The sequence below is a fragment of the Balaenoptera physalus genome, assembly GCF_965194825.1.
Source record: "Balaenoptera physalus genome assembly, chromosome: 12".
In the NCBI taxonomy this organism is placed as follows: Eukaryota; Metazoa; Chordata; class Mammalia; order Artiodactyla; family Balaenopteridae; genus Balaenoptera; species Balaenoptera physalus.
Genome location: NC_138897.1, coordinates 26,340,026 through 26,364,977, shown reverse-complemented (window position 1 = coordinate 26,364,977; position 24,952 = coordinate 26,340,026). Strand labels below are relative to the sequence as shown.

Genomic DNA, 24,952 nt, shown 5'->3' with positions numbered 1-24,952 from the left:
TGCTTGGGGCTCCCCTCCCTCCCCCTCTGCTAGAAACCCGGCCCCTCTTCCTCAGCTTTTCCCAATCTCACCTGGAATTCAGAGCCCCGCTCAAAAGCTGGGGCTTCTCAGTGAACCACTGGGCTCTTCCCAGGACCCCAAAGGCCCTTGGAGTTGGGCTTGTCATTGGGCAGCTGGCATCTGCCTTTTAGCAAAGGCTGTGGAATCTTCTCGCAGGCACGATTTCACTGAATTCCACTTTGGGAATATGCAATTCCTGAACGCGGGGACGGACAGCCATGTGAAACTCCATCGCTCTGTATGCTACGGGAATGGCGGCCGCTATGGACTCACGCAACGTCTGTGGGTCAAGGGCCAAAGGAGGAATTTTCTCTCATGACTCAGGGGTCCCTCTGGGAGAATGCTTTGGTTTATTTCACAAATCCTCTGACTCCTCTAACAGATTCAGATTTTGCTACTTTTGGCTATTGATGCGGGCTGTACTAACGGAGGGGGCTACTAACAGTAGCTGAGTTGTTCCTCAGCCCAACTTCATGTGTGGCAGTCTTAATCCCCCAGTATGTCAGAGTGTTACTGTATTTCGCGGTAGGCTCTTTAAAAGGGGAATTAAGGTTAAAACGGGGTCCTATGAGAGGGCTCTCATCCAATATGACTGGTACCCTTACAAGAGGAGAGCAGGGCACAGACACACAGAAGGAAGACCACGTGAGGACACAGGGTGGAAGACAGCCACCTACAAGTCGAAGAGAGAGGCCTCAGAGGAAACCGACGCTGCCGACACCCTGATCTTGGACTTCCAGCCTCTAGAACTGTGAGAAAATAAATCTCTGCTGTTTAAGCTCCGGTCTGTGGTACTTTGTTATCGCAGCCCTAGCAAACAGATACAGCTTCTAGGAATCTTAAAAGCGATTTCGTGGCCCATTTTCAGCAAGGGAATGGGGGCCTTACGGCAGGTGTTCTGCTTTTTGACCTATTTCTGGCTTCATCTTAGCTGATGAGGTTTCCCTTCATTTGCAATTCTTGATTTTTTAGAAAATACTGACCTCCTATATGTGTATATCTGTGAGCCATTTGACCTATAAATATTTATATTCAATATTAAATTCGAGCTCATTGTTAGCTAATTTATCATGTCCGTATTCTGTTACTCTTAGGGAAACATATCCCTATGGGGAGAAGCCTTCTAAGACACCTCAGCATTATCTATACATAAAACACGACGTGCGGCCGGTCATAGCCGCCAGCAGTCGGGGAGGGGGGTGCAGAGGACAGCAGGCACCCCCTCCCTTCAGGGAGCAGAATTCACAACCCAAGTCAACAGATTCAACCTGCACAACAAGCCACCTCAATTTTTATGCCAGGGCACTGAGGGCTCTGCTACTCGGGGCAAAGCTTGGCTGTGGCCCATGGATAAATCCTAGCAAAGGCCTGGCCTTACCCAGCTGCAATTACAGTGGGGAGAAAAGAAAAAGGAAAACAAAGTCTGGAAGACCCACGGCCCAGTGGCAAGAGCTTTGGGGATCCCCACATACTTATCTTTGGGGTGCTTCTGCCCTGAGAAGACAGAGGCAGTGGAAGGGGAGAAGGGAGAAGTGCCAGGCCCACAATATGTGCCCCAAGTGGCCTGGAGGCACCAGGGACCCGGTGGGGTGTCAGGGTGCTGGCCCTCCTCCTCCCTGCTCCTCTGTGGGTGGTGGAGGGCCTTAGCCTTCCCCCAGCAATCTCGCCTGGGCAGGTGTTCAAGAGCTTTCCCAGAGCAAAGGCCTTGCTGCTTTCCTGCCTTCTTGAAAAGGTCCAGAGACCCCGCAGGCCGTGCATTCATTCTCTAAATAGACTTTGGGTTTCTTCCTGTGCCCGGCCCTGCTCTGGGCTCTGGGGATGCACAGAAGGCAAGCCAAGCAGGCCCTTGCTCTAACAGAGCTTACAGGGACATAACAACTGTGATAAAGATGCGGCAATGTCCACCAAAGAGGAATAAGATATCACCACACACCTATCAGAATGGCTAAAGTAACAAAAAGTGACAACACATCGCTGTGTCCACCAGGCTCTCTCTGGGTTCACTCACTCTGGGGGAAGCCAGCTACCATGTCATCAGGACAGTTCTATGGAGAGGTCCACGTGGCAAGGGACTGAGCAGGTCCAAGTCACCAGCTGTGTGAGTGAGCCACCAGGAGAGTGGGTCATTCAGTCCCAGTCAGGCATTCAGACGACGGCACCCCTGCTGACATCCTGACTGCAGCTTCATGAAAGACACTGAATCAGAACCACTTAGCAAAGCTGCTTCAGAATTCCTGACTCATAGACACCGGAAGATAGTAAATATTTATTCTTGTTTTAAGTTGATCAGTTTCAGAGTAATTTGTTATACAGCAATAGATAACATAATAGATAACACAGGAAGATAATAGATAATACAACAGGCAACACAGAGGCACTATTCACTTCATAGACATTATGGATTTGTGATAGCTATCATTTCTGGCAGATGGCGTTAAATGCTGTCTTCTAACAAAATCAGTATATTACGTACGACACTGGTTTGATAGATGGAAGTAGATGTATCGAGGAAATGACACCTTTTTCTAATTCCCACGAAGCTACCCTAATGGTAGCAGGGTTCTGACCCTCAGAGGAACCTTCTCACCTGAAAAGACTGTTCGTGAATGAAATGCCCCATCAACTATTAAAAGCCCAAATCATTAAAAGCTCAGGAAATTAGTTCTTTCACGCAAGTTTTCTTGCTTGCCAAGGGCTTATTCCTATAAAGACAAAAATGTTTTTAAATGTTTTTCAGGAAAAATTCCCACAATTCCTTAAACTTATCCCCACCTTCTTAAATAGAGGAGCTGGAACCCATTGGATGGGGTGTAGGCGATCAATGTCTCACCCGAGCCCTGGGAGGGATGGAGAGCCCCATCCCTGTGCTAAATGTTCTGCTTCCCATGCTTTTGGAGCTGGTCTGCTTGGGCCTGGGGGTCAGGAACCACAGCTGTGTGACTCTGGGAAGCCCCACCACCTCTCTGGGCTTCTCTCTTCTCATCTTGTCATTGGATGGACAGGGGAAATCTGATAACCGGCGTCATGACCATGAGGAGCTAGAAAGCACAAAGTGGGTCTGGCAGTGAGGAGGGGGCAACAGGCCTGGGTGACCCTGGACTTGAAGGCTGGTCTGTCCAGCAGCGACTTCTCACCATGGCATGGTTTGGAGTCTTTGTCCCATTCCTGGAGGAACAGATGTAGCCACAGAGCTCGGGGCTGTTTTTCCTGGCAGGAGGTAGCAGGGGAAGGGGGGGGGGGCTGTGGCTTGCTGTTTTATTGACTCTTTGGGAAGAAGTGCCCCCACCCTGCCTACACTCTGGAAGCTTCCCTGGTGACCCTAAGATCCCCATGCCTGGGGGGCCCGCAGACAGCAGTGTTCCAGAGGGGATGTCATGTCCAGCCCCCACCTTTGCACCCAGGCCCTCCATCCCCTCCCTTCCATCCCTCCCGTCGCCCAAGCCAGGGCACTCTTTCTCCAAGAATAACACGCTCAGGAAAGAAAATTACACACACACACACACACACACACACACACAAACACAAAACCAAACCGCTCGACAGCTAGGAGAGGCTTGACGCAAAATATGAACCTCTGGTAGGAAGGTGATGATAGAAAAAATATAGAGCCAAGAAATAAAGGCAGAGGAGGAAAAGGGGGAAAGAGGAGCTTGCAAATGGAAGAAGGAGGTGAAAGAGCAGAATGCAGGACTAGTGAAACCTTTTCAGGCGTGGTCCCCATTCCAGAGGACATGAGGCTCTCCACAGCCTCCCCTGGGCCTGTGCCCTCTGTGGAAGGTTCTAGAACCCAGGTATGTCCACGTAGCTTTCTGGCAAAGGCAGCACTTCTCATCTCTGGCCTAGGTTCATTCAACTGTAACATGAGCACATCACTAGCCTTAGGTACTCTACCTGCCTCCCCCCCTCACTATCGGGAGATGGGTCATGCCCTTTAGCTCACCAGCTAAAGAGGAGGAGGGGGTGTTGCTATGAGAGGGTCAGAGAAGAGGTGGGGCTGGAGCCTTTGGAAGGAGAGAGAGGGCCTTGGACGTAGAGAATTGCACTGTAGAAACCTGGCTCCAGAAGTCCTCCGAACTAATTTCTTGAGTGTGACTTGAATTTTTGTTTTTATTTGTGTCCTGTTCTAATAACCAAATCAATCAAGCAGGCAAGCCAACATTTATAATAACAATCAATACTAGCTACCATTTATCAAGTGCCTGTAACGTGTCAGTCATTGCACCTCTAAGCCTTCTTCAATCCACACGACCATGAAAGGTACGTATTTTTATCATCACCTCCAATCTAGAGATAAAGAAAGAGTATGGAGAGGGTAAGTGACTTGCCCAATGCCACGCACAAGTGTCCGAACCAGGGTCTGAACCCGGCTGCATTTGGTGCCAAAGCTCACGTTCATTCCCCTTATAACACTGCCCCCTACAAAGTCCGACTTGTGGGTAGGGGGATTTGGACCCTAGCCCCCAAAGGTTGAGAGATTTAATCAGAGCCAGGGCTGAGGGTTGTACACCAGGGACCTAAGACCCAAGCAGGCCAGGGGGGCTCAGGACTGAGCACCAGTGAGAGGTACGGACAGGGAGGCGACAGACCCCTGTGGGCTGGGGGATCGGAGCAGGCTTCCAGGAGGAGGGGCCCTGTCTGATCTGTGAAGGATAAAGAAGATTTCACTGGGCAGAGGGGCAGGAAGGACCTGCCCCATATCATTTGGATCTGGAAAGCTTTGGATTTCTAGAGTCCCGTCTGAAGCTGTGTTTAACCTGTATCCTGAGCGGGATCACACAGGAAGCTGTTCTCAGCCCGTGTGTGCCTGAAGTTGCCTGAAGCCATCTGACAACAGGGGGATTATGCTGGGAGGTGGAGAGTGAGGGCCCTGCTTTAAGACCTCCCGGGTCCACATCCTGGCCTCGGGGACTAGGTTTCACCCTCCTGAGCTCAGTTTCTTCATCTGTTCAGTGGGGATGGTAAGAGTTGCTGGGCGGATCAAATGAGGGAAGGCACATGAAGTGCTCCTGGGACAGAGGAGGTACTCAAACACTGCTGGCAATTAGGAAGTCCGGGAGGGACAAAGACACCTAAGAGGGGTCTTGGCAGAGGGAGGTGGCATCACACCAGGAACTAATTTCCCTTCTGTATAGTTTTGCAGAGACCATACTATTTAATCACCTCTCCCAAAGACATTCCCAGGGCCACCCCAGCATGTGGAGGACATTGTAGTCTTCCAAGGTCCTTTCATACCTCCTGTCTCATGTGCTCCTAACCCAAAGAGGAAGGCAAAGCTGGTAGAAACTTTATGCCTATTTTACAAATGAGGAAAATAAGGCACAGTGAGTAGCTTATGCCCAAGGTCACACAGCGCATTAGTGTCAGGGCTGGAACTAGAACTAGGTATTCTGATGCCCAAGCCTGTGCCCCCAACCAGGTGTGGGGTTGCCTGGCTAGTAGGCACCCCATGTTCTAGGACTGGTTTTACTAGGAATGTGAAGTGCAGGGATTGGCAAATTATGTGTATACTCCTGCTGCCCTCAGTTTGCTTATGTGGGAAATGGGGAAGTAACTGCATGGATCTCACTTGCTCCAGGGCAGGATTTGTCTCTTATATGTCTGTATCATTCCCAGGATGCCATTAGGCAGGAACATGGGAGACGCTGAATGAATGAGGTCTGTTCAAATACACGGTGGAGAGAGCCTTGAAGTCACAAAAGGCAGTGGGTGGCCCCAGCCCTCTGCACTGGGGACATCTGACATTTGAACAGAGCCCTATCATTCGTAAAGTGTTTATATCTATTCATTTCATCCTTATTATGATTCTCATTTGATGGGGATCAGAGAGGCTAAGTCATTTGCCCCAAGTCACACAGCTAGAAAACAGCAGGTCAGGGATTTGATTTCTGCTCCAGTTCCATCTCTTTCCTGTCCTCTGTGGCTACCTCAGTGATGTGACTTTCAGGACAATTCTATTGCCTTGATCCACAAGTCCAGTGCCTCCTCGAATCACGCTCAGGTCAGCAAATCTGGGGCCCTGGACGATGCTTCCATCTGCCAAATCCCCACGGCAGACTGGCCCCAGCTGGCAGGCTCCCACTGCCCTGGGAGTGGTCCCACCCCCCTCTCCAGCCTCCAGTTCCTCCCCTGCCTGGGCCTGGAGCTTCAAAGACGCCTGGCAGAATTAGTGACTGCCATGAGGGCGAGGGTGGAGTTACACAGGGGCAGAGAAGGGATGTGGATTCTTTTCCAGATTTGGGAATGAGGCTAGGTAGCACCTACCTGCCTCCTTCGAGCAGGTCCTTAGTCTCTGTGGTCTGTGTAGGCAGGGAAACCTGCAAGGGGCTGGCGGACCAGGGCAGGAGAGAGCGCAAGGAGGCCTGGCCCAAGCAGCTGTCCAGCCCCGTGGATCTCTGCTGGGTGCGCCCCACCCTGCCCTTAGCACTTCCCCTAAGCAGGACAGCCACACCCCTCGGCCCCGGAATGCCCCAGAGGCTGGGGCCAGACATGTGGGCTGGAAGGCTGGGCAGGGCCTCCTCAACTTCCAACCTCTGCTCCACCTGCCAGAGCTCCCCGGGCAGAGCCCTCCCAGCTGCATGAAGCCAGCCGCACCTGCTCTGCCACCCTGCCAAGACATGCCTGGAGGCCACGGTCCCCAGCTCAGCCTTGGGCCCAGGGCTTGGAGCCTGTTGGTTTCTGTGAAATGAGCTCTGAGCCTCCCTCCTCTGCAAACGGTGACGGATGTTCCAGATGTTCCCTGACAGCTGGGATACAGGCCCTCTCGGCAGCACATGGTCATGCTTCCCCATTCTCCCGGACCCCTGCACCCCCAATGCCTGGTCCCTCCACCCACAGCATAAGACTTGACAGGGCAGAGGCCAGGCCCCGCAGGAGTGCCTGTGTTCCTACCCCACACAGAGGGATTCTCCCCACATCCCTACACCTGGGGGCCTGAGTGCCTTCTCCTGACACCAGGCACTCAAGTCCCTGCCTCACTGTCCTCTGAAGCCCCCTGACCCAACTATGCTGTTTGTTTGTTGAGCACACCCACTTTTCTTTATATATTTTCTGAGGATCCCTGGGTACAGAAGGAATTATTTGGCCCACTTTGCCGGCGAGAAACCTAAGCCCATGCTGGGTGAACTGTCTTGCCCTAAGTCACAGAACAAAGTAAGTGACAGAGACCCCGGACCTCCTGACTTGTCACCCAGACCCTGTCCACTGTATCACGCTGTATCTATTTCTTGTCACCTCCACCCTCATCACCATCACCACCTCCACACTCCACATTGGTTTGGTTTTATCAGAACAAGGTTTAGAACCCCCATTGGGAGTTCTGATGGGGTACAAAATCCAGGGTGTGCTTCTCGCCTCCTACATTCTTACAGGGATGAAACACACACTCGGGACGGACTTGAGGGGTACCTCAGCGGGCAGCTTGAGTGATGGGTGAGGAACATTGAGGGGCAGCTCTGTACCTGGGCTTTGGTCCTGGGGTGGGGTGGGGGTGTCTGAGTGTTGGAGCTGTTTAATCTCCCCCTGGAGGAACCTCTTCTTCACAGCATCTGGGTGAACCCCAAGTGGGTGTGCCGGGGCCCCTGCCCCTATCCCCTCACCCAGGGGGTGGCTTGGAACCTGTTACTCTTCAAAGCACTTTCACCTGCGTGGCAGCAGGCGAGGCCAGTATTATACCCATTTTACAGATAAAGAAACAAAAGTGAAGCGAGGTTAAGGTCACAACATCCAGCAATAACGCTGGAAATCTCACGTATTCCCTGAGGCCATAATTTGGGGGCCGCGCTGTGCAGTAACCTTGCAGGAAAGATGGGAAGGGTGGGTTGTCTAGGGGCTGCATGGCCTGGAGGGGCTGAGGCCCCTAGCACGCCGGTGGGGAGGGTCCCACCTCAGACGGCTAGAGCGCTTGCTGGACTGGCCTTGGGAGTCTGGGCCAGACACATAAGTGGTATCACTTCAAACTGTGGTTCTTTAATTATTTATTCATCCTTTATTTATTAGAGGGCAAGGCGGGGGAGGGGGGGAGACTTGTTTTCTTTTAAGAAAAATTGCACACCTCTTTATGTTCCAAATAAAGGATTTACTACCTGTGTTTATTACAGGCGATTTCCCGAGCCAGAAAACTCCTTGGGAGGCTTATTAAACCTTATTAAACCACTGAAAATTTAGATAATAAAATAAATCACTTGTTTCCTATAAACAGCACTAGGCCCCGGGTTACTGAGTTTCAGAATCCCAGCTGCCTCTGGCTGCCTTTTCAGGAGGTGTCCCAGCTGGTGGGCTGGTGGGCTATGCTCCCCACAGCCACGAGCTCACAGGAGGGTGGGGAGGTGGGGACCACACAGCAGCCCCCGGGAGTGCTATTCTTTTAGCATTTCTGCCCAAAGTGGCCATCTCCTGCAGAGGGGTGGGAATGGTTTAGATTTTGTGAGTTATTTGAGGAGTTGCGTTTGGAGTGGGTTAAGAGGCACCACTTATTTCAACCCTTCCTGGGGATATAGTTTAGTGTTTCTTCTAGAAGGCACCAAGGTGCTTACACAGCTGGCCAGCCTGAGCGCGCTCTGCCGTCCAGCCACCTTGACCTGTGAGCCCAGGGATCCCTGTGCATCTCCTATTGCCGCCGGGCCAGGGGGCTTGATGGTGGGAGAAGGAAAAGCACTGCCAGGTGAGAGGGCCAGAGCCGGAGCGGAAAAAGGCCGAGGCCTGTTTTGGGAAAGGGCATGAAGAGGAGGGGCTGAGAAATGCCCGGGTGTGCAGTCGGCAGAGGGGGCTACAGCGCTTTTGGGGAGGAGGTACAATTAAAGTCTGCACTGACGATTCATCTCTGCTCTGCAGCTGAGTTTACTGGTGACCTTGGACTGGCCACGTTCCCTTTCTGAGCTTCGGTTTCTTCTTTTATGTGAGACCAGGAGGCTGTGAACATCCCTTGCTGCCCACACACTCGATGGTGCTGTGGTGTCCTCTAGCTGATCCACTTAAATATTCTGGTTCCAGGGTGGATCTTTGGATTCTGAGGTCACGAGCAGCTCAACCTCTGCTGTCTTGGGGCTGCTGTGCCCAACTGTGGACTTCCTGATTCTGTCCTCCACCCCCAGCCCAGGTGTCTCAGGGACGCTGCCAGGTTACACAGGGAAATAAGTGTGAACACACATTGGGCTTTCAGAGGACACGTGTTCTCGTGTTCTACAATGTCAAGATGGGTTTAGCATTTGACCACACCGGGCAGAGTGCTGGCAACTCGACAGTTTGGTAAAAGATGCGTGATATGTTCCCTCTCCCTACCCTGGAGCGAGGGTGAGGAGGCCCACTCTGGGTTTATCTTCCCAACTCTCAGACAGTGCCAGGGGTGGGTGGGGAGCTGGGCAGTGGCCCGGGCAGGGTCTGGAAATTGCTTCTCCAGAATGTGCCCTAATTCATTACAAACAATCCTACAGGCCCTGTGTGGGGAGCATGAGGGACAGACAGGCACCCAGCTTGACAGAGCTACAACATACGGGAGACAGAGGGTTCCTTCTGAAATTCCTCCAGCTGATATCGACAGAATGAAACTAACAGCTGAGATGTACTGAGTGCTCGGTGTGAGTTACTGACCTAAATATTTTATGTAGATTCTCTCACTTAATCCTCTCCAAAACCCATTTTTCAAATGGAGAAACTGAGGCAGAGCTGGGACTTGAACCCAAGCTGTCGGGCTCCAGGTTTCCTAAGCAGAGTTTACCCATCTGGGGCTGGAGAAACAGGGATGAAAGGGATGGAACTCCTTAAGAACTCACAGAAAAATGGGAGATAAAGACAGCAGTGCTAAGAGCTAGGCCAGAGGTGAGGACAGGGTCCCTTGGGGGCAGGCCGAGGGGCAGGGACTCCATTGGGGTGGGGTTGGGGAACTCCACTGGGGAAGCGCTGGCAGGGAGAGGAGGCCTCAGATGCACTCGGACTGTGTAAGAGGCCATGGGAAGGAAGTCAGGGAAGCTTCTGGATGGGAGAGGAATCTGCTTGGAGCTGCATTTGAGGAGGTGTCAGCAACAGGCAGTCCTGGAAGGGCAAGGCAGGGCAGCTGGAAACCAGCTAGGATAGTGTATCTTCTGACCGGTTACTCACAGCCACACCCCTGCCCAGGACCCCTGGGGTCAGAAGGGGTAGGGAGAAGCTCCGGGGGGGAGGGAGCCGAGGGAGGAGGGAGGGCAGGATCACACTCCCAGGCCTCATCCAGGTATAAGATGTCCTAGTTATGCCTCAGCTGTTGAAAAACACTTTGGCCTCCCTGCTGCTGTCCACTTCGATTTGCAGATAAGGTCTGGATCAGCAGCCCAGCGGATGGCCTCAAGGATCCCACCCCTGCCTGTGTTTTCCAAAGGAAGTGAAACCTCAGATTTGCCTCAAAACTTGCACTTTTCTTCTAAGCAGACGCCATCCACCATGAGAACCGCCTGGCATTTGGCTGGAAGGACAAACTGGAAGCTTGCAATTTTCGGGCTTAATTGCACAGTTAGTTCCATATAATATTATTATATAGAACTTTTATTGCATCGAGAAAGTCCAAGCATTTCCTTTTCTTATTTACACTTGAGCCCTGTCCCTCCTCGGCTATAATTTTCTCTCTCGCCCGCTGCAGAACTGACGGCTCTTTGGTTCCAGGAGCCCTCTCCAAAGAAAGGACAATTAGGACGTGAGTGGAAACTCATTTGTCACGAGCGGTTTACTCATGGAATATGGGTCAATTCGCAAACGTTATTGATCACTCACCACGTCTTGACTGGGGCTTCATGCTGTGTGGGGCTCTAAACAAGACCCTGCACCTGCTTTTGAGGAGCTTCTGACTTTCCTGAGCAGTAAAACTAACCCACAGCAAAATATTAGGGAGAAATAGGAACCCAGAAGGAATCCCGTGTGAGCTGGGTCCTGCAATCAGGGATGTGGGAGCCAGTAGGTTGGGTGTCTGGGCTACACAGCTGTCTGGGCAGGACCCCAGAGCTAGGCAGCTGTGATGGAGAGACTGCTTGAGGGTGTACAGCAAACACCCCCTTTAGAGCACAGCCCAGAGTCCAGCCTCCCCTGTATGTTTGGTTTCTCCAGTGCACATCTCAGGGGACGGGAGCTTTCCTTCCCTCTGCCACACTTGCCCCCAGACACAGCAGGCAGCACCAAGGACAGGACGCTTTCACAGCCTCTGGGGAGGGTGCCTTACCAGTCAGCACCTTCCAAGTAACTATCCCCACCCCCTCCGCATTCATCATTCATCTGCGCTGAGAGTTTTGGTCTCCAGACTATGAAAAATTACAGTGAAAATATTCTCAAGGGACAAGCATCCCCCACCCCACCCGCACTCCTCAGCCCCCAGCCCATAAAAGCCTGGCTGATGTACTGATGAGCTAGAATGGGTTCAGCAAGTTCCTTGTACCTAGGAAGTCTGGTCCCCCTTTGAAGTCTCAAGATCAAAAATGTTGAAGAGATACAAGGTTAAAGAGTTAGAAAAGAGTTGGCGAAAAAAACATCATTATTTGCAGAGGATATGACTGGATACTTTCCTACACGCACAATGGACAAGTTCAAAAATATATTAGAGGATCCCATGTAGTTGGCAACGAAAATAGATATAACACCTAGGAATACGCTCATAAGAAATGTGCACGATCCACACAAAGAAAGTTTTAAATCATGACTGAAGCACTCTTTAAAAAGACTTAACTGGAAGGTATACGCTGCTTTTGGATAGGAAGCCATAATACTGTAAACATGCCAGTTCCCTCCTAAATAGTTCAATAAATGCAATATGGTCCTAATAAAAGTATCAACCAGAACTTCTATTGAAATTAGGTAAGCTGACTCTAAAGTTCATATAGCAAAATAGGCATTTAAGAACAGCCGAGAGATTTCTGAAACAGGTGACTAATGGGAGTAAGGGGACCAGCCTTACCAGATATGAAAACATATCATAAAGTCATAAAAATAAAATATTTTGTAATGGATCATGAACAGAGAAACAGATCAATAAAATGTCACTGGCAGTCCATAAACAAACTCACATAAATTCATATACGTATGAATTTAGCAAATAGTAAAGGTGGGATTTCAATTTTTATTTTAAGATGGATTTTTCAGTAAATGGGATTGGGAAAACTGGCCAATCATGTAGGAAACAAAACAAAACAAAATTTGGACCCCTTCCCCTCTCCTTACACCAAAGTAAATGATGGGTACAGCAAAGATTTAAAAGGTTAAAAAAAAAAAGAATTATGAAAAAAAACTGGAGAATTGTTTTATAATCTCAAAGGGAAATGCTCTTCTAAGTAAGAAACAAATAAGCTGGGAAAAATATTTGCAAAACATATGATGAAGGGCTAATCTCCTTTATAGAGAGAGCTTATATTAAATCAGGAAAAGACCTATAGCTTGCTAGAAAATTGCAAAAACTGTTTTAGCTTAAAAAAAAACATGAACAAGAAGATCACAGAAAAGGAAATATAAAAAACTTTTACATATGTGAAAAATGCCCAGCATCACTCAGGATTAAAGACATAAAGATTAAATACAAAGAGATTTTAATTCTGATGACCTAGAAAATTCCCTTATGGATATTATTTTCATTATCACATGTATCCAACTTAGGTACAAAGCTCATCCCTGCAGCATTGTTTCTATAACCAAAGACTGGAAGCAAACAGTATGTTCAGCAATGGAGGGCTAGCTGGGTACACCATGGAGTACTATGCAACCATTAAAAAGAATGAGGCATATCTGTATACGGATATATGGAGAATAGCTCTAAGATTCAACTGCAAAGCATGTTACATAGAGAGTGGTTTGTTACCATGTTTGGAAAGAAAAAGATGACCACATGCACATATTTTTTGGTAGATGCAAAGGCTAACTTAGGAAAGATACACTAAAAACTGGGTACTGGTTCTTTCCGAGATGGTGTTGGAGAGCTGCCAGTGAGGGGTAGAAGGTAATTTATTTTTCTATATGCACTCTTCGGTGATATTTGAATTTTAAAGCCATTACTATTAAAAATGTTGAGTGATTTGAATTCTCTCCCCTCTTTCACAAAACTCCCAAACTCTTTGGGATTTACTGTAATGTCTGATCACTGCTGATTTGTTCTGGGGCCTTTCAGCAACTCTATCTCAGCTTTTCTGTCTGTAAAATGGAGTTAACGACACTGGGCTATCTCCTAGGTGGTTGTGAGGATCAGATGAGAACTGGATGAGAACCATCAAGTCCTGCAGGATACAACTGTAGGATATTAGGGGTGGCCCATGGTCTGACCAGAACCTGCCTATGACATAGTAATATTCCTGTGGCTAGAAAGGCAGGCTAGGCATGGGAGCTGGAGTCTCCAGTAGTGGAAGAGCCCATGATTTCAGCCTCAGGAGGCCATTGGTTAGTCCAACATTTATCATATAGCAACAGAGAACACAGGGAAGAGAAGAAGCCAGAAGGTTGTTTTGGCAGCATCTGAACTTCAAGAACCCTGGGAGGGTCTGGCTGCAAATGATGATCTTCCTGATAATCAAAACCTTACTGCTTTCTAGTCAACACCTATTTCACATGCATTAACTCATTTGTTACGCCCATTTTACAGATGTGGCCACTGAGCCCTAAAGGATTAAAGCGACCCATTCACGGCACCCAGATAGTAAGAGGCTGAGCCTCCCCACCTGGATCTAGTCATTTCTTTACTACAGAATTTTGATGACTCCCTTTAGGGGATCCCACCATTCCAGTCTGCCCATCACAGTCCTCCATAGTCTGGTCTTGACCTTATTTCCCAGTGCTCTCCGACCAGGAATCTCTCTTTAAAGCTGGCTTGTGCACTGCCCTCCAAACACACCATGCTCATTTCAGCCTTGTGCCTGTTGCTTTAAGCGGTCACACCTCCAGGCCCACCTCTCTCAAAGAGACCGAAGAGGAAGAGACGGAGCTCCAGTCTCACTTCTTCCCTAACACCCTCCCCCTCTAACCCAAGGTGATGTTTCATCAGTGTCAGCCAGGTTCCAGGATGGCCCCCAGAGATCTTCACTTCCTGGTATTCACACTTTGTGAATTCCTTCCCACGTTGTATCAGGGTTGGTCTGTGTGGTCAGGGAAGTGATGGTGTGAGACTGCCAAAGCTAGGTGATAAGAGACATTGCCACTTTTGCCTTGCTTTCTCTGGGTACTCATGCTGTGGGAGAAACCTCTTATCATGTTGGGAGATATGGAAACAGCCTATGGAGAGGTCCAAATTGGCAGGAACTGAGACCTCACCAACAACCAGCACCAAGTTGCTAGCTACTGAGTGAGCCATCTTGGAAGCATGTCTTTTAGTCCTAATCAAGCTTAAGACGACCCCAGTCAGTCAACATCCTGACTATAAACTCATGGGAAACCCTGAGCCAGAACTCCCCAGCTAAGCTGCTCCTGAATTTCTGGGTATAAAAATCATGAGGATAATAAATGTTTAGTGTTGTTTTAAGCAGCTAAAGTTTGGGGGCATTTTTGTTATACAGCAATAGCTGACTAATGCACATTCCTCTCACCCCCTTTCAGGAGTTAGGATATTATCCCTTGGCCCTTGCCCATTTACTGTCTTGCCTGGCTTTTCACATGTATAATCTTGTTTCCCCAATGAAACAAGAAACATGTGTGGTTTATAATTCCCCTATATCTCCCATCATGCCTAATGGGGGGCTGGGAACAGAGGGTGAGATCCACAATCATTTTCTGGCCTCCTGTTTGTGAAGAGAAGGTGAGTGTGTAACTGAAAGGCTACAGCACATGAATACACGATGTTTCCTCTTGACTAGTAGCCTTATAAGCATGCAAACAACTCACACAGCATACCTGCAAACCCACCACCTAAGACCTACAGCTCGCCCTCACACCGGAGCACTCCCTTGTGAACATTCCCAAGTGTTCCATGGTGAGTCACAGTTGTGATTCACCCCCAGGGGCCTCCCAGAGGGATGGAGGGGGAGGAAGCCCTGGAAAGGGCCGTTACTTCTTACTAATGACACTGAATGCTGGCTCGTTTCCAAAAATGTTTCTTTCAAAGGCGGAGTGACAGCCCCCACCTTCTGATGCTCAATTCTAAATAGATGGTATGCTTAAGCCCAAAGAACAGTGTAGAAGTTTAAGAATCATAAAGAGAAATACTGCCGAGGGAGGTGCTGCTCCCAAGGTGATCACCTTTCTGCTACTGCAGAAAGTTTTTAAAGCTTTCTGCTCCTAAAACAGCTCCGCCCCACCCCCAGCCTCTCCAGAGCTGCCTGCGCATCCCCAGAGACACATCTGCAAACCCACCCAGGCTATTCTCCCAACAGGCAGCGGGTGGGAGGACACGACCCTTCCTCCCCTCCCTCCCTCCTCCCATCTCTTTCCCAAGCCAGCTGGCTGAGCCTTCAAGACTAATCCAAAAAAGCTGAAGGGCGGAGGGGAGTCCTTCTGTAAAACGGTGTCTAAGCAGAGGCAGCTCCACCAGGTTTTTGGCTGGGTGGGTGGAGGTGACCAAAGATGCAATTATAACGTAGCCCATCCTCTCCCACAAGACCGCTTTAACCAGCGTGTAATAAAGCCCCAGCTCATCCACCCTCTGATGTGGATCAGATGAGATGCATTTTTAGCTTTTCTGGGGAGTCTGTGCCAGCGGGGGAAGCAGAAGGGGGAAGAAACAAACAAATAAGCTACAGTCATCGGAAGAAGGAAAAGTCAGAGCCTACTGAACAGGGACCTGGGAGTCCATCCTCTGCTTCTGCCACTGCTAGTGTCCTGGTCCCAACCTCGGCTGGGACTGCACCTCTCTCTCTCTCTCGCTCCTCTGCTCCAGACGTCAACGCGTTGTCCCTGCACCATCTTGGTTACCTGTGCCCTCCCCTCCGTTCCTGCTGCCGCTTGTTCAGAAGTGAATCTCTTCTCACCACCAACTCCCAGCACGCATGCCGGGCTCCTCCACGTGGGTCCTACCTACCTTGTCCGCCTGCCTGCCTCCAACGACTGGAGGGTGTTACCAGCATGCCCAGCTCCCACCACCTCGGCCTTGCTCTTCTGTCCCCTCTGCTGAAGGCTGCCTGCCTGCCAATGTCCTCGTCCTAGCCCACATTTAGTGGGCTAACTCTTGCTCATCCTTTAAGACTTGACCCAGGCATCACCTCCTCCAGGAAGCTTTCCTGAATTAGGTGCCTGCCCTCCATGTTCATTTCCTTCCCTCTCTCCCAGCCCTCACCACATAGAGATGTAACTGGAAAGTGGGTGTGATTGTGATCAACCTGTGGGAGAGGAGGGAGAAGTAACTCTGGGATGTGAGGTGCCAAGGGTGGGGGTCAGGACAGGGGTAGATAGACCACAGCGGGTGCTGCGGAATGAGCACTGGAGTGTCAGGAATCCCCATAACCCCTGGGGTGAGAGGGGCTGCCAGGAGTGGACAGAAGCGTGTTCCAGTCCAATCCCAGGTGCCTGAAAGGTGGTGACCGAGCAGCCGTGGTGTTAGGGGCTGGGGCGGGATGGGACAGAGGTAGGGCCAGGAGTGTGACCCGGCTCTGATCTCTACAGGCCAAGGGGTTGTCCATGCAGGGAGGAGGGCAGGACACCTTGGAAATGGCTACAGGCAATTTACAAAGCTTCAGTTATTAAAATTGTAAAAGGACGATGTGTATCCCGATGCAAAGCTCATTGGAAAGATGGGTAGTGATGAAGCCTTCCTAAAACAGACAACAGTCGGATGAGACAAAAGTTAGATTATTTATATCCCCCAGGAAGTGTCATTCCTTCCTTTTCTTCTTTGCCCCAACATTCACCATGGTCTGCAACTGAGGGCCGCAGCTCGTGCCTTCCCACCTGGGAGCTTGTGGCCTCCTCCTTTCCTTTGTCAGGGATACTCTCGCCTGCTCCAGTAGTCTGAGCCTCCAATAGTCCTGAACACTCATTAAGCTCCTCAGGCTATTGGAGATGAGGGCAGAGGGTCTTCAGACACGTAAGAACCCCCAACTCCATTAGTATGCTGAGCAAACAATTTCTCACACACACACGTATGACTAGTTTTCAAATGTGAGCAGATGGGATTGTGACAGATTCAACACAAAGGCACATAAAAACATTATTGAATCATACGAGCCAGGTATAGCCAGGCAGAGGTTCATGAAATGTTTTGAGCTTCAAAAAGGATCCTCATCTTCAAAAGGATCAGGCCCCCTGGGCTGGAACGTAAGCTTCGTGACAGTAACTTGTAAGTTTCTTTCTTCCGTACCCAACATAGGATGGAGCACAGAGCTTCACACCAGCAGGCATGTGACATGTTTGTTGAGTGACTCACTGAGCACGCGTGGGCCTGGTTATCTTGACGTGGTCAGTATCACCTTGATTTTCCTGAGGAGGAAATGACCAGGGAGCACAAGTAACAGAGAATAACAAAGCGCTCAGTAAGCAGCAAATGCTGGTTATGCTTTGCCCTTCTAGCAGTGCTGCCCCTGCCACACGCTGTGCACCTGTGCTTATATGCAGCCAAGAAGAGCAAAATGCTAAACCAGAAAATGTGCAAGAGTTAAGTCTCCCAAGGAAAAAAATAGGAGAGGCTTATTTCTTCTGATTAAACAATTTATGCATTGGGATTAAAAAGCATTTCCCCTAAGAGCCTTCAGCCCAATAGTCCTTCACAATTGCTATAACCTCAAAACATAATGAACACAGCCACTGTGAGAGACCCATTTTTGTTCCTGAGTATTCACAGTTTGAGAGGTGAGGGGAGCGTCTGGTCAGTGCTTTTGAAGAGGTTCGATGCCTGAGAGAGGAGAGGAGAGCAGTTCCCTCCCCTCCTCTCCCAGGAGGAGCTGTGTGAGCTGGGACCATCCGTCACACTGGGTTCTACTCTGGTCCACGATGTCTGAACATCACACCGCACCTCACTCCCAGATCCACTCAGCCCTGAGCGAGTCAGACACATCGGAGCAGTTTTAATTTCATGCACTACTTACTTCCTGAGCACCTACTAGTTTCCAGGTCATGCGTGGGCTCTTATATGTGTATTACCTCATTTAATCCTGACAATAACCCTGTGAGCTGGTTATTTCTACCCCCATTTTCCTAGAAGGAGACTGAGTCAGGAGTGGTAAAGTCACACGTCCCAGGACGTGCAGTGAGTCAGTGGTCTGCTCCATTCTAGGGGCTCCATTTGAGAGAATCCAACAGCCGACAACTGGGATATGGGTGGAAGGAGCTGGGAATTTGGTCTGCATACATCTGAAGAAGGCTCCTAGGATGTCAGGGCCGGATGGGATCTTTTATACCTGAGGATGCTGAAGCCCAGAGAGGGAAAAAGATTTGTCTTCCTAGGTAGAAAATGCAGCTTGCACTCTTAGCGACGCCAAGGTGCTCATTCGGGCACGGGGAACCACAGTGGCCACAGGGCACCGTCGTTTTGCCTCCCCTGCTCAGCTCTCCACTGTGGTGACTCTGTCTGCCAGCACCCCGTAACGGATTATAATATACCATCCTCACCCAAAGTTTACCCTCCCTTCTTCCCATCACCCAAAGCCCAAGGTGAGACCAACTCATCTTGGTTTTCCCAGGACTTTCCTGGTTTAAGCATTGAAAGTCCCACATTCTGGGAATGCCCTGGGCCTGGGCAGAGTGGGATGGCTGGCCATCTAGACTATCTCTACCTTCCTGTATTAACCTCCCGCCTCCGCTGCCTTCCGTGATTATGTGACCCAGCTTCACTAGACACACAGTGCAGGGCTTATGGCCCCAGCCCACACCCTTGAGGTGCTGCCCTGCCTGTCAGTGCGGAGAAAGAATTCCTGTCGTCCCTGTGGATTGCTCAACCCTGGCGCCTTTCTGCTTTATGTATGAGGGAACAGCCCTCTGCCTCTGGGCTCCGAAAGGGCAGGGAGGGGCAGAGGTGCAGGAGACAGACATGATGGAGACGGGAAGAAGGGAGGGAGGCAAGTTAATGAAATCGAGACAGGGAGGAAAGGGGGCCAAGGGATGCAGGGATAAGGGAAGTGTGGAGAAAGGAGAGAAAGAGGGAGAGGCTGCAACATGGGTCATATAAATAAAGAAACGGCCGACTGCTGTGGCCAGCTGTGCTCCAGGTTTCGATGAATGCCCACCAGGCAGAGATGGATTTAGAGTTACATGGGGCTGTGGAGTCTACCTGGTTTAATGCCTTCTTTTTGCAGACTTTGAGAAAATTATAGCCTATAGGACTGGAAGGTAAGAGCCTCCAGAGTACAATCATGTCAAACTATTTTTTGTACCCAACCCAGAACTTTCATGGTAACTTGTGAGTGGCAGGTTCTTAAATGTTCACTAATAAGGACGGTGACAATAGTGATATTTATCTCTGGCAATCCAGTCCTCTTCAGCAGGTCTTTCCGAGTCACCGTCAACACAAGGTTGGACAGTTATCTTGGAAATTTGAGCAACATGGCCACGAAGGATGAGGAGGTGGCTCCAGTCCGCTGGGAAGCAGGAGCAGGGCTGGCCCCCCACGTGGACGGCTGCTGGATGGGGTAATCGGAGGGCACCTCCCTAAGTTCTCAACACCCCAATGCACCTCTCTTCTCCCAGACTGAAATGATGCTACCCAGCTTGCCATTCCCTCCACTGGCGATTCCCACCAGGGGAGGTTTTAATGAGGAACTCTGTTGGTGGGAACAACCAAAGCCATTTTTATCCTGCACCGAAGTTTTCAAGGATTTCTGGATTAGCCTGAGAGAAGTACATGTGAGCTCCTGAGGGCAACTGCTTGCCCCCTTGGAAGATCCAGGGCACCTGCCCCTCAGACCTACTGTCTACACCACTGGCCATGCGAGGTGTGGGAAGGGGAAGGACAGTGGTGGAAACCGCCAGAGGAAGGGGGACTGAAGGGAGGTGCTCTCCGGGACGGCGGAATGAACGGCAGCAGGAGCTCGAGAGGGAAAGGGCAGGGACGGCTTCCTTTAGAGAGCGGCACAGCCCACGGTGGGTGCCTCATAATGCTGGCTCCCCCGTCCGAGAAAAGGACTCCCTGTTCAAAGATGTCAGCTGCCAAGATCTGACATGTCTTTTTGGTCTGGGAGAGGCCGCCATTGTGAAAGCCTTGGTGGGAAGCAGGATCTGACTTCCCGCTGGGGAAGAGGGGCCTCCCTTTACTCCCACCCCTGGCAACAGTCTCATGGGCACTTAACCCAGGCCCGGCCTGGACACTGCTGCCAGGACTTTGAATCTCAAGTGAGTGACAGCTAGCAGCAGCGGTGGTTCGTGTCTCTTTTTGCAACTACGAACTTCAAAGATGACACAAATATGTTTGGGAACCTGAACACCAGAGCCCTGTTCAAGATTCACAATAGATGCTACACATACACACACACGCCCCTCTGAGAAAGCCCATATGAACAAAACCTGTTTAACTTTGTTTAACTCTACATCTCCCAAACCTGTTCAAACTTTCTGCTCTGCTAAACATCTTTAATATCCTGCAGAACTGGTGTGACCCCGGAAGGAACCCCGGAAGGGAACGCTGGTATGGAGCTGTGCTTTCCCAATTTTTCAGTCCTGGGATCCATAGAGAAATACTATTTTTATGGCACACAGGAGTAGGAGGGCTCTTGAGAGGTTGCTGGCTGCTCAGCTGACAGGGGTGCTGAGGAGTCAGTATCTAGGCTACTGATTGGAAAGCTCTGGAACACAGGACAGAGCCCTCTGAGATAGGAGCCTGGAGGCCTGACCTCCTGCCCTGGCTCCAACTCGAGCTAGTCTCCCCGAGGTCACACAGGTAGCTGTGGCCTGGCCTGGGTCCCCGGACCCCCAGCCTGGGGCTTCCTCCTATCACACCACACAGCTTCCTGCCCGGAGAAGTGTTCCTGTTTGAGGACACCTGAGTTCTGTCATCAGATGAGGAGGGCAGGGTGGGACAGCCCACCTTCTAATGCACCCCTCACCCTTAGAGTTAGCTCAGCACCAGGACTTGCCAGCTCCGTCCCCTGTCCCCTCCCTTTCTCTGCAACCAGTGCCTGGATCTAGCCCCAGCATGGAAGCTTCCTGTGTGAGGCAGCCCTGCCTTTGGAGATCTCCTGTCTCTGGCAGGTGATGTCTGCTGTCTCCTGCATCTGCCAGCCAGGCATCGTATCCTGGCCAGCTGAACCTTTGGCTTCAATGCCGCACACCTTCTGAGGCCCCACGGTTATTACAGGGTGTCCCTGGGGCCTGGCCCAGTGCCAACCTTGGCTCTGCCAGCCCTGGTTTTCGGCCCTGTCTCTGGAGTCCTCCGTCTGCCCGCAGCCTGCTTCATCCAGACTCCGTTTGGATCACAATCTCTGGCCAACATCACATGCATATTTCAGAGGGTCCGCACACCCCATTGTGCTCTGAAGCCCTTGGGGGGCAGGGGTGGGGGAGGTGTGCTACTAACAAGATCAGCCGCTATAACTGGGCTTTGACCGAAAGCAAATTCTATCGCACAAGCCGTATTTAATGCTGAACAAGAGGCGGGCGTGCGGAGACCGTCTCTTTGGATGATGGCATTAAGTGTGCAAACCCAAGCACACATGAAGCAGCCACAAAATTACAGATACCAGCGGGGCCCGAGTATACATGCAGGGAGTTGGCAATCACTGGGAGGCCTCCCATCCGTCCCCTCTACTGAGAGGTGGCGTCAATGCACAGCGTCCCCTGCCCTGTTTCCAAGATCTTGAAGAGTAAGTCTGCGGGCTGAGGGCTGGGGAGAGAGGCAGGGCGCGTCCACATGAGCAGAGAAACGTCCTTCTCTTTGAGGTCTCACTACGTTGTCGTTGGGAGGAGAGGAAGGAACAGCCCCTGGACATTAGAACCCTTGGGTTTAAGACCCGGCTCCTCTCTCTGCCAAAACGCGTGACCCGGAAAGGGTGGTCAGCCCCCTTGACTCATAGCTTCCCCTGTAAGTGAACGAGTCGGACGAACTTTACGGCCTTTTATGATTTTACAGTCTATGAGTGTACGACAGATAAACCAGGAGGAACCAGGTATGGGGCCCTGGATGAGTTATTCTATTTCTCTGGGTCTTAGTTCCCTTATTTGCAAAATGAGGCGTGTGATGGTTAAGTTGAGGTGTGTCAACTTGTCTAGGCTACAGTTTCCAGATATTTGTTCAAACACCACTCTAGATGGATCTGCAAAGTCTTTTTTAGATGAGATTAACATTTACATCAGTAGATTTTGAATAAAGCGAATCACCCTCCATAATATGTGTGGGAATCATCCAATCAGTTGAAGACCCTAAGAGAGAAGAGACTGGGATCCCCGGAGGAGGAGGGAATTCTGCCTTCAGACCGCCTTCAGGCCAGAACTGCAACATCAGCTCTGTCCTGGGTCTCCAGCCTCCTGGCCTATCCTGCAGATTTTGAGCTTGCCAGCTCTCACCATGACATGAGCCAATTCCTTAAAATAAATCTCCCCCTCTTGCTCTCTGTGTGTACACACACACACACACACACACACACGCACACACACACACGCACACGCACACGCACACACACACACACACGCGCACACACACGCACACACACACACGCACACGCGCACACACACGCACACACACGCACACGCACACACACACGCACACACACACGCACACACACACGCACACACACACACACGCACACACACACGCACACACACACACACACACGCACACACACGCACACACTATTGGTTCTGCTTCTCTGGAGAACCCTGACAAATGCAAGGTATTGGATGAGTTAGCAGTCCTCAAACATGAGTCCTGTGGGTATTAACCCAGGCTGCACGACACACTATTGCGGGAGCTCTTAAAACCACCCATGTCCAGACCCCAACCTCAGACCAGTTGAACCAGGCTCTCCAAGGATGGGGCCTGGGCATCAGTGTTTTATAAACTCCCCAGGGCCTCCCCATGTGCAGCCAAGGCTGAGAACCACGGTAGAGTCACTTTGAAGCTTATTAAAACTGCATATTCCCTGGCTCCACCGAGGACGCAGAGCCTCTCGGGTGGGCTCTTGGCATCTTTAGATTTAACTAGCTGCTCTCTAAAATTTGAGATCTCTGGGCATGGATCGCCTCTCAGGGCCCTCTTCACTTTAGCAATCTACTCTGAGGTCTGAGTTTTGGGGCTGGAGAACCCAGCTCCCTCTCAGGTGGAGGCCAAGGACATCGCAGCGGGACAGACCAGCAGGGCACTGTGTTTGAGGAGGGGACAGGCTCTGCATCCTGCCCTCCTCCCCCAAGGGCATGCAGCACCCACCGCGAGGTCACCACGTTCCCGGAGGCACTCACAGTGCCCCACCCGCGTTTGTATCCCCACCCCGTGCAGGGCCTGGCGCAGACAAGGGCTCACACGTTGTTGTTGCTTCACTGATAGAAAAAATGAACACACTGTCTCCTCACCACTGGGCTCACCTGTCCAGGTGTTTCCGTGTGTGGCATGCCCCTCCCCGTTCCTGTTCTCCCTGCTCCAATCTGAAAAGGCCCTTCGCTTCCTTGTCCGGTCAGCTCTGAGCCATTCTCCAGGGCCCAGCTTGTACCCGCTCCCCGTGACAGGTCCTCCCTGACTCTTCTCCCCCATCCCACCCCCGCCACTGCATCTGATGGGATGACAGGGAGCTGCCACAGCACCCTCCAGGTGGCTCACCCACCTTGCCCCCGTGTCATCCCCAGACTGTGAAAACAGGCCACCCTCCAGGGTCTACCCGGGGCCGGCACATGGCAGGCAGCTGGGAGAGCTCACGGCACGTGCAGTAGAAATGCCCGCTTTGTGGTCAATGGAGGCCCAAGAAAGCAGGTCGGGCTGCTCCAACCTCTCTCACACCCCACCCCCCATCTCCTGGGAGCCTCTATTATCAGAAGCAAGGCTTTGAGCTGTACGTGGGTTATCTTGGAACCCAGTCCTTCCAATTCCAGGCCTGTGCTCTTAACCAAAGGCCTCGCCACTGCCCTGTGAGTGGAGCAAAAAAAGGGAGTTGGGCTTCCCTGGTGGCGCAGTGGTTGAGAATCTGCCTGCCAATGCAGGGGACACGGGTTCGAGCCCTGGTCTGGGAAGATTCCCACATGCCGCGGAGCAACTAGGCCCGTGAGCCACAATTGCTGAGCCTGCGCATCTGGAGCCTGTGCTCTGCAACAAGAGAGGCCCGCGCACCGCGATGAAGAGAGGCCCCCACTTGCCGCAACTAGAGAAAGCCCTCGCACAGAAACGAAGACCCAACACAGCCATAAATAAATAAATAAATAAATAATTTAAAAAAAAAAAAAAAAAAAAAAAAAGGGAGTTGACTGTCCCTGAGGAAGGCAAGAAGGAGGGGTGGGATTTGAGCCAAGGTGGGAGATTAGAAAAAAAAAATGTGATAAAAGGCTTAGGGAGTTAGTGGTTGGGAAAGTGCTTCAGGAGAGTCAGGTCTGGCCCCTGGGGGAGAAGAAGAGGGAAGTGATACGTCAGGCTCTGGATGAGGCTCCTAGAATCACTGCCCCATTTCACAGGGGAGGCAACTGAGGCTCTCAGAGATGAGTTCACTTACCCAAGGCACGTGGCAGAGCCAGGACCCATACCCAGGTCTGTGTGACTTCAAGGCAATGTCAAGAGGCAGACAGGAACTCATTCCTTCACCCACTCAACAAGTACATGTTAAACATGTACAACGTGCCAGGCATTAGGAGGCATATAGCAGGGAACAAAAGTCCACAAGGAGTTTCCAGTCTAGTGAGTGAGGGACGGAATACTTTTAGGCCCTGGCATCCTGGAAGTTAACAAAGTTGGTCCTGCCTGCTTGGTTCTAGAATTATCTCCACCAGGACCTGGTAGGAAAAACCCCTGACTGCAGACTGGTACCTGGCCTCCAGCTGTGAAAGTCACAAAGACACTGTCATTGGATTGCGCCACCTGAGAAAAGAATTGGTGCTACCTTGCTGGTCAAGGCAGAGGTAGCAGGAGGAAGAGGAG

At 50.9% G+C, this 24,952-nt stretch overlaps 1 protein-coding gene across 14 annotated transcripts in view; it reads right to left on the bottom strand.

The window, feature by feature from the left end:
* Window positions 1–24,952, bottom strand: part of ZBTB7C (zinc finger and BTB domain containing 7C) — a 376,759-nt gene that overhangs the window by 12,881 nt on the left and 338,926 nt on the right. For 3 of the 14 annotated variants that reach the window (XM_082416553.1, XM_082416555.1, XM_082416554.1), the window contains one exon: window positions 4,246–4,344. The exons of 8 other annotated variants lie outside the window; for them this stretch is intronic. In XM_082416553.1, the coding sequence (XP_082272679.1) occupies window positions 4,246–4,277 (32 nt within the window). In that variant the 5' untranslated portion in view covers window positions 4,278–4,344. Of the gene's footprint in view, window positions 1–71; window positions 292–2,068; window positions 2,197–2,647; window positions 2,763–4,245; window positions 4,345–24,952 lie in introns of those variants that run through there. 3 more of the 14 variants (XM_082416547.1, XM_082416545.1, XM_082416550.1) reach the window with 3 other exon arrangements.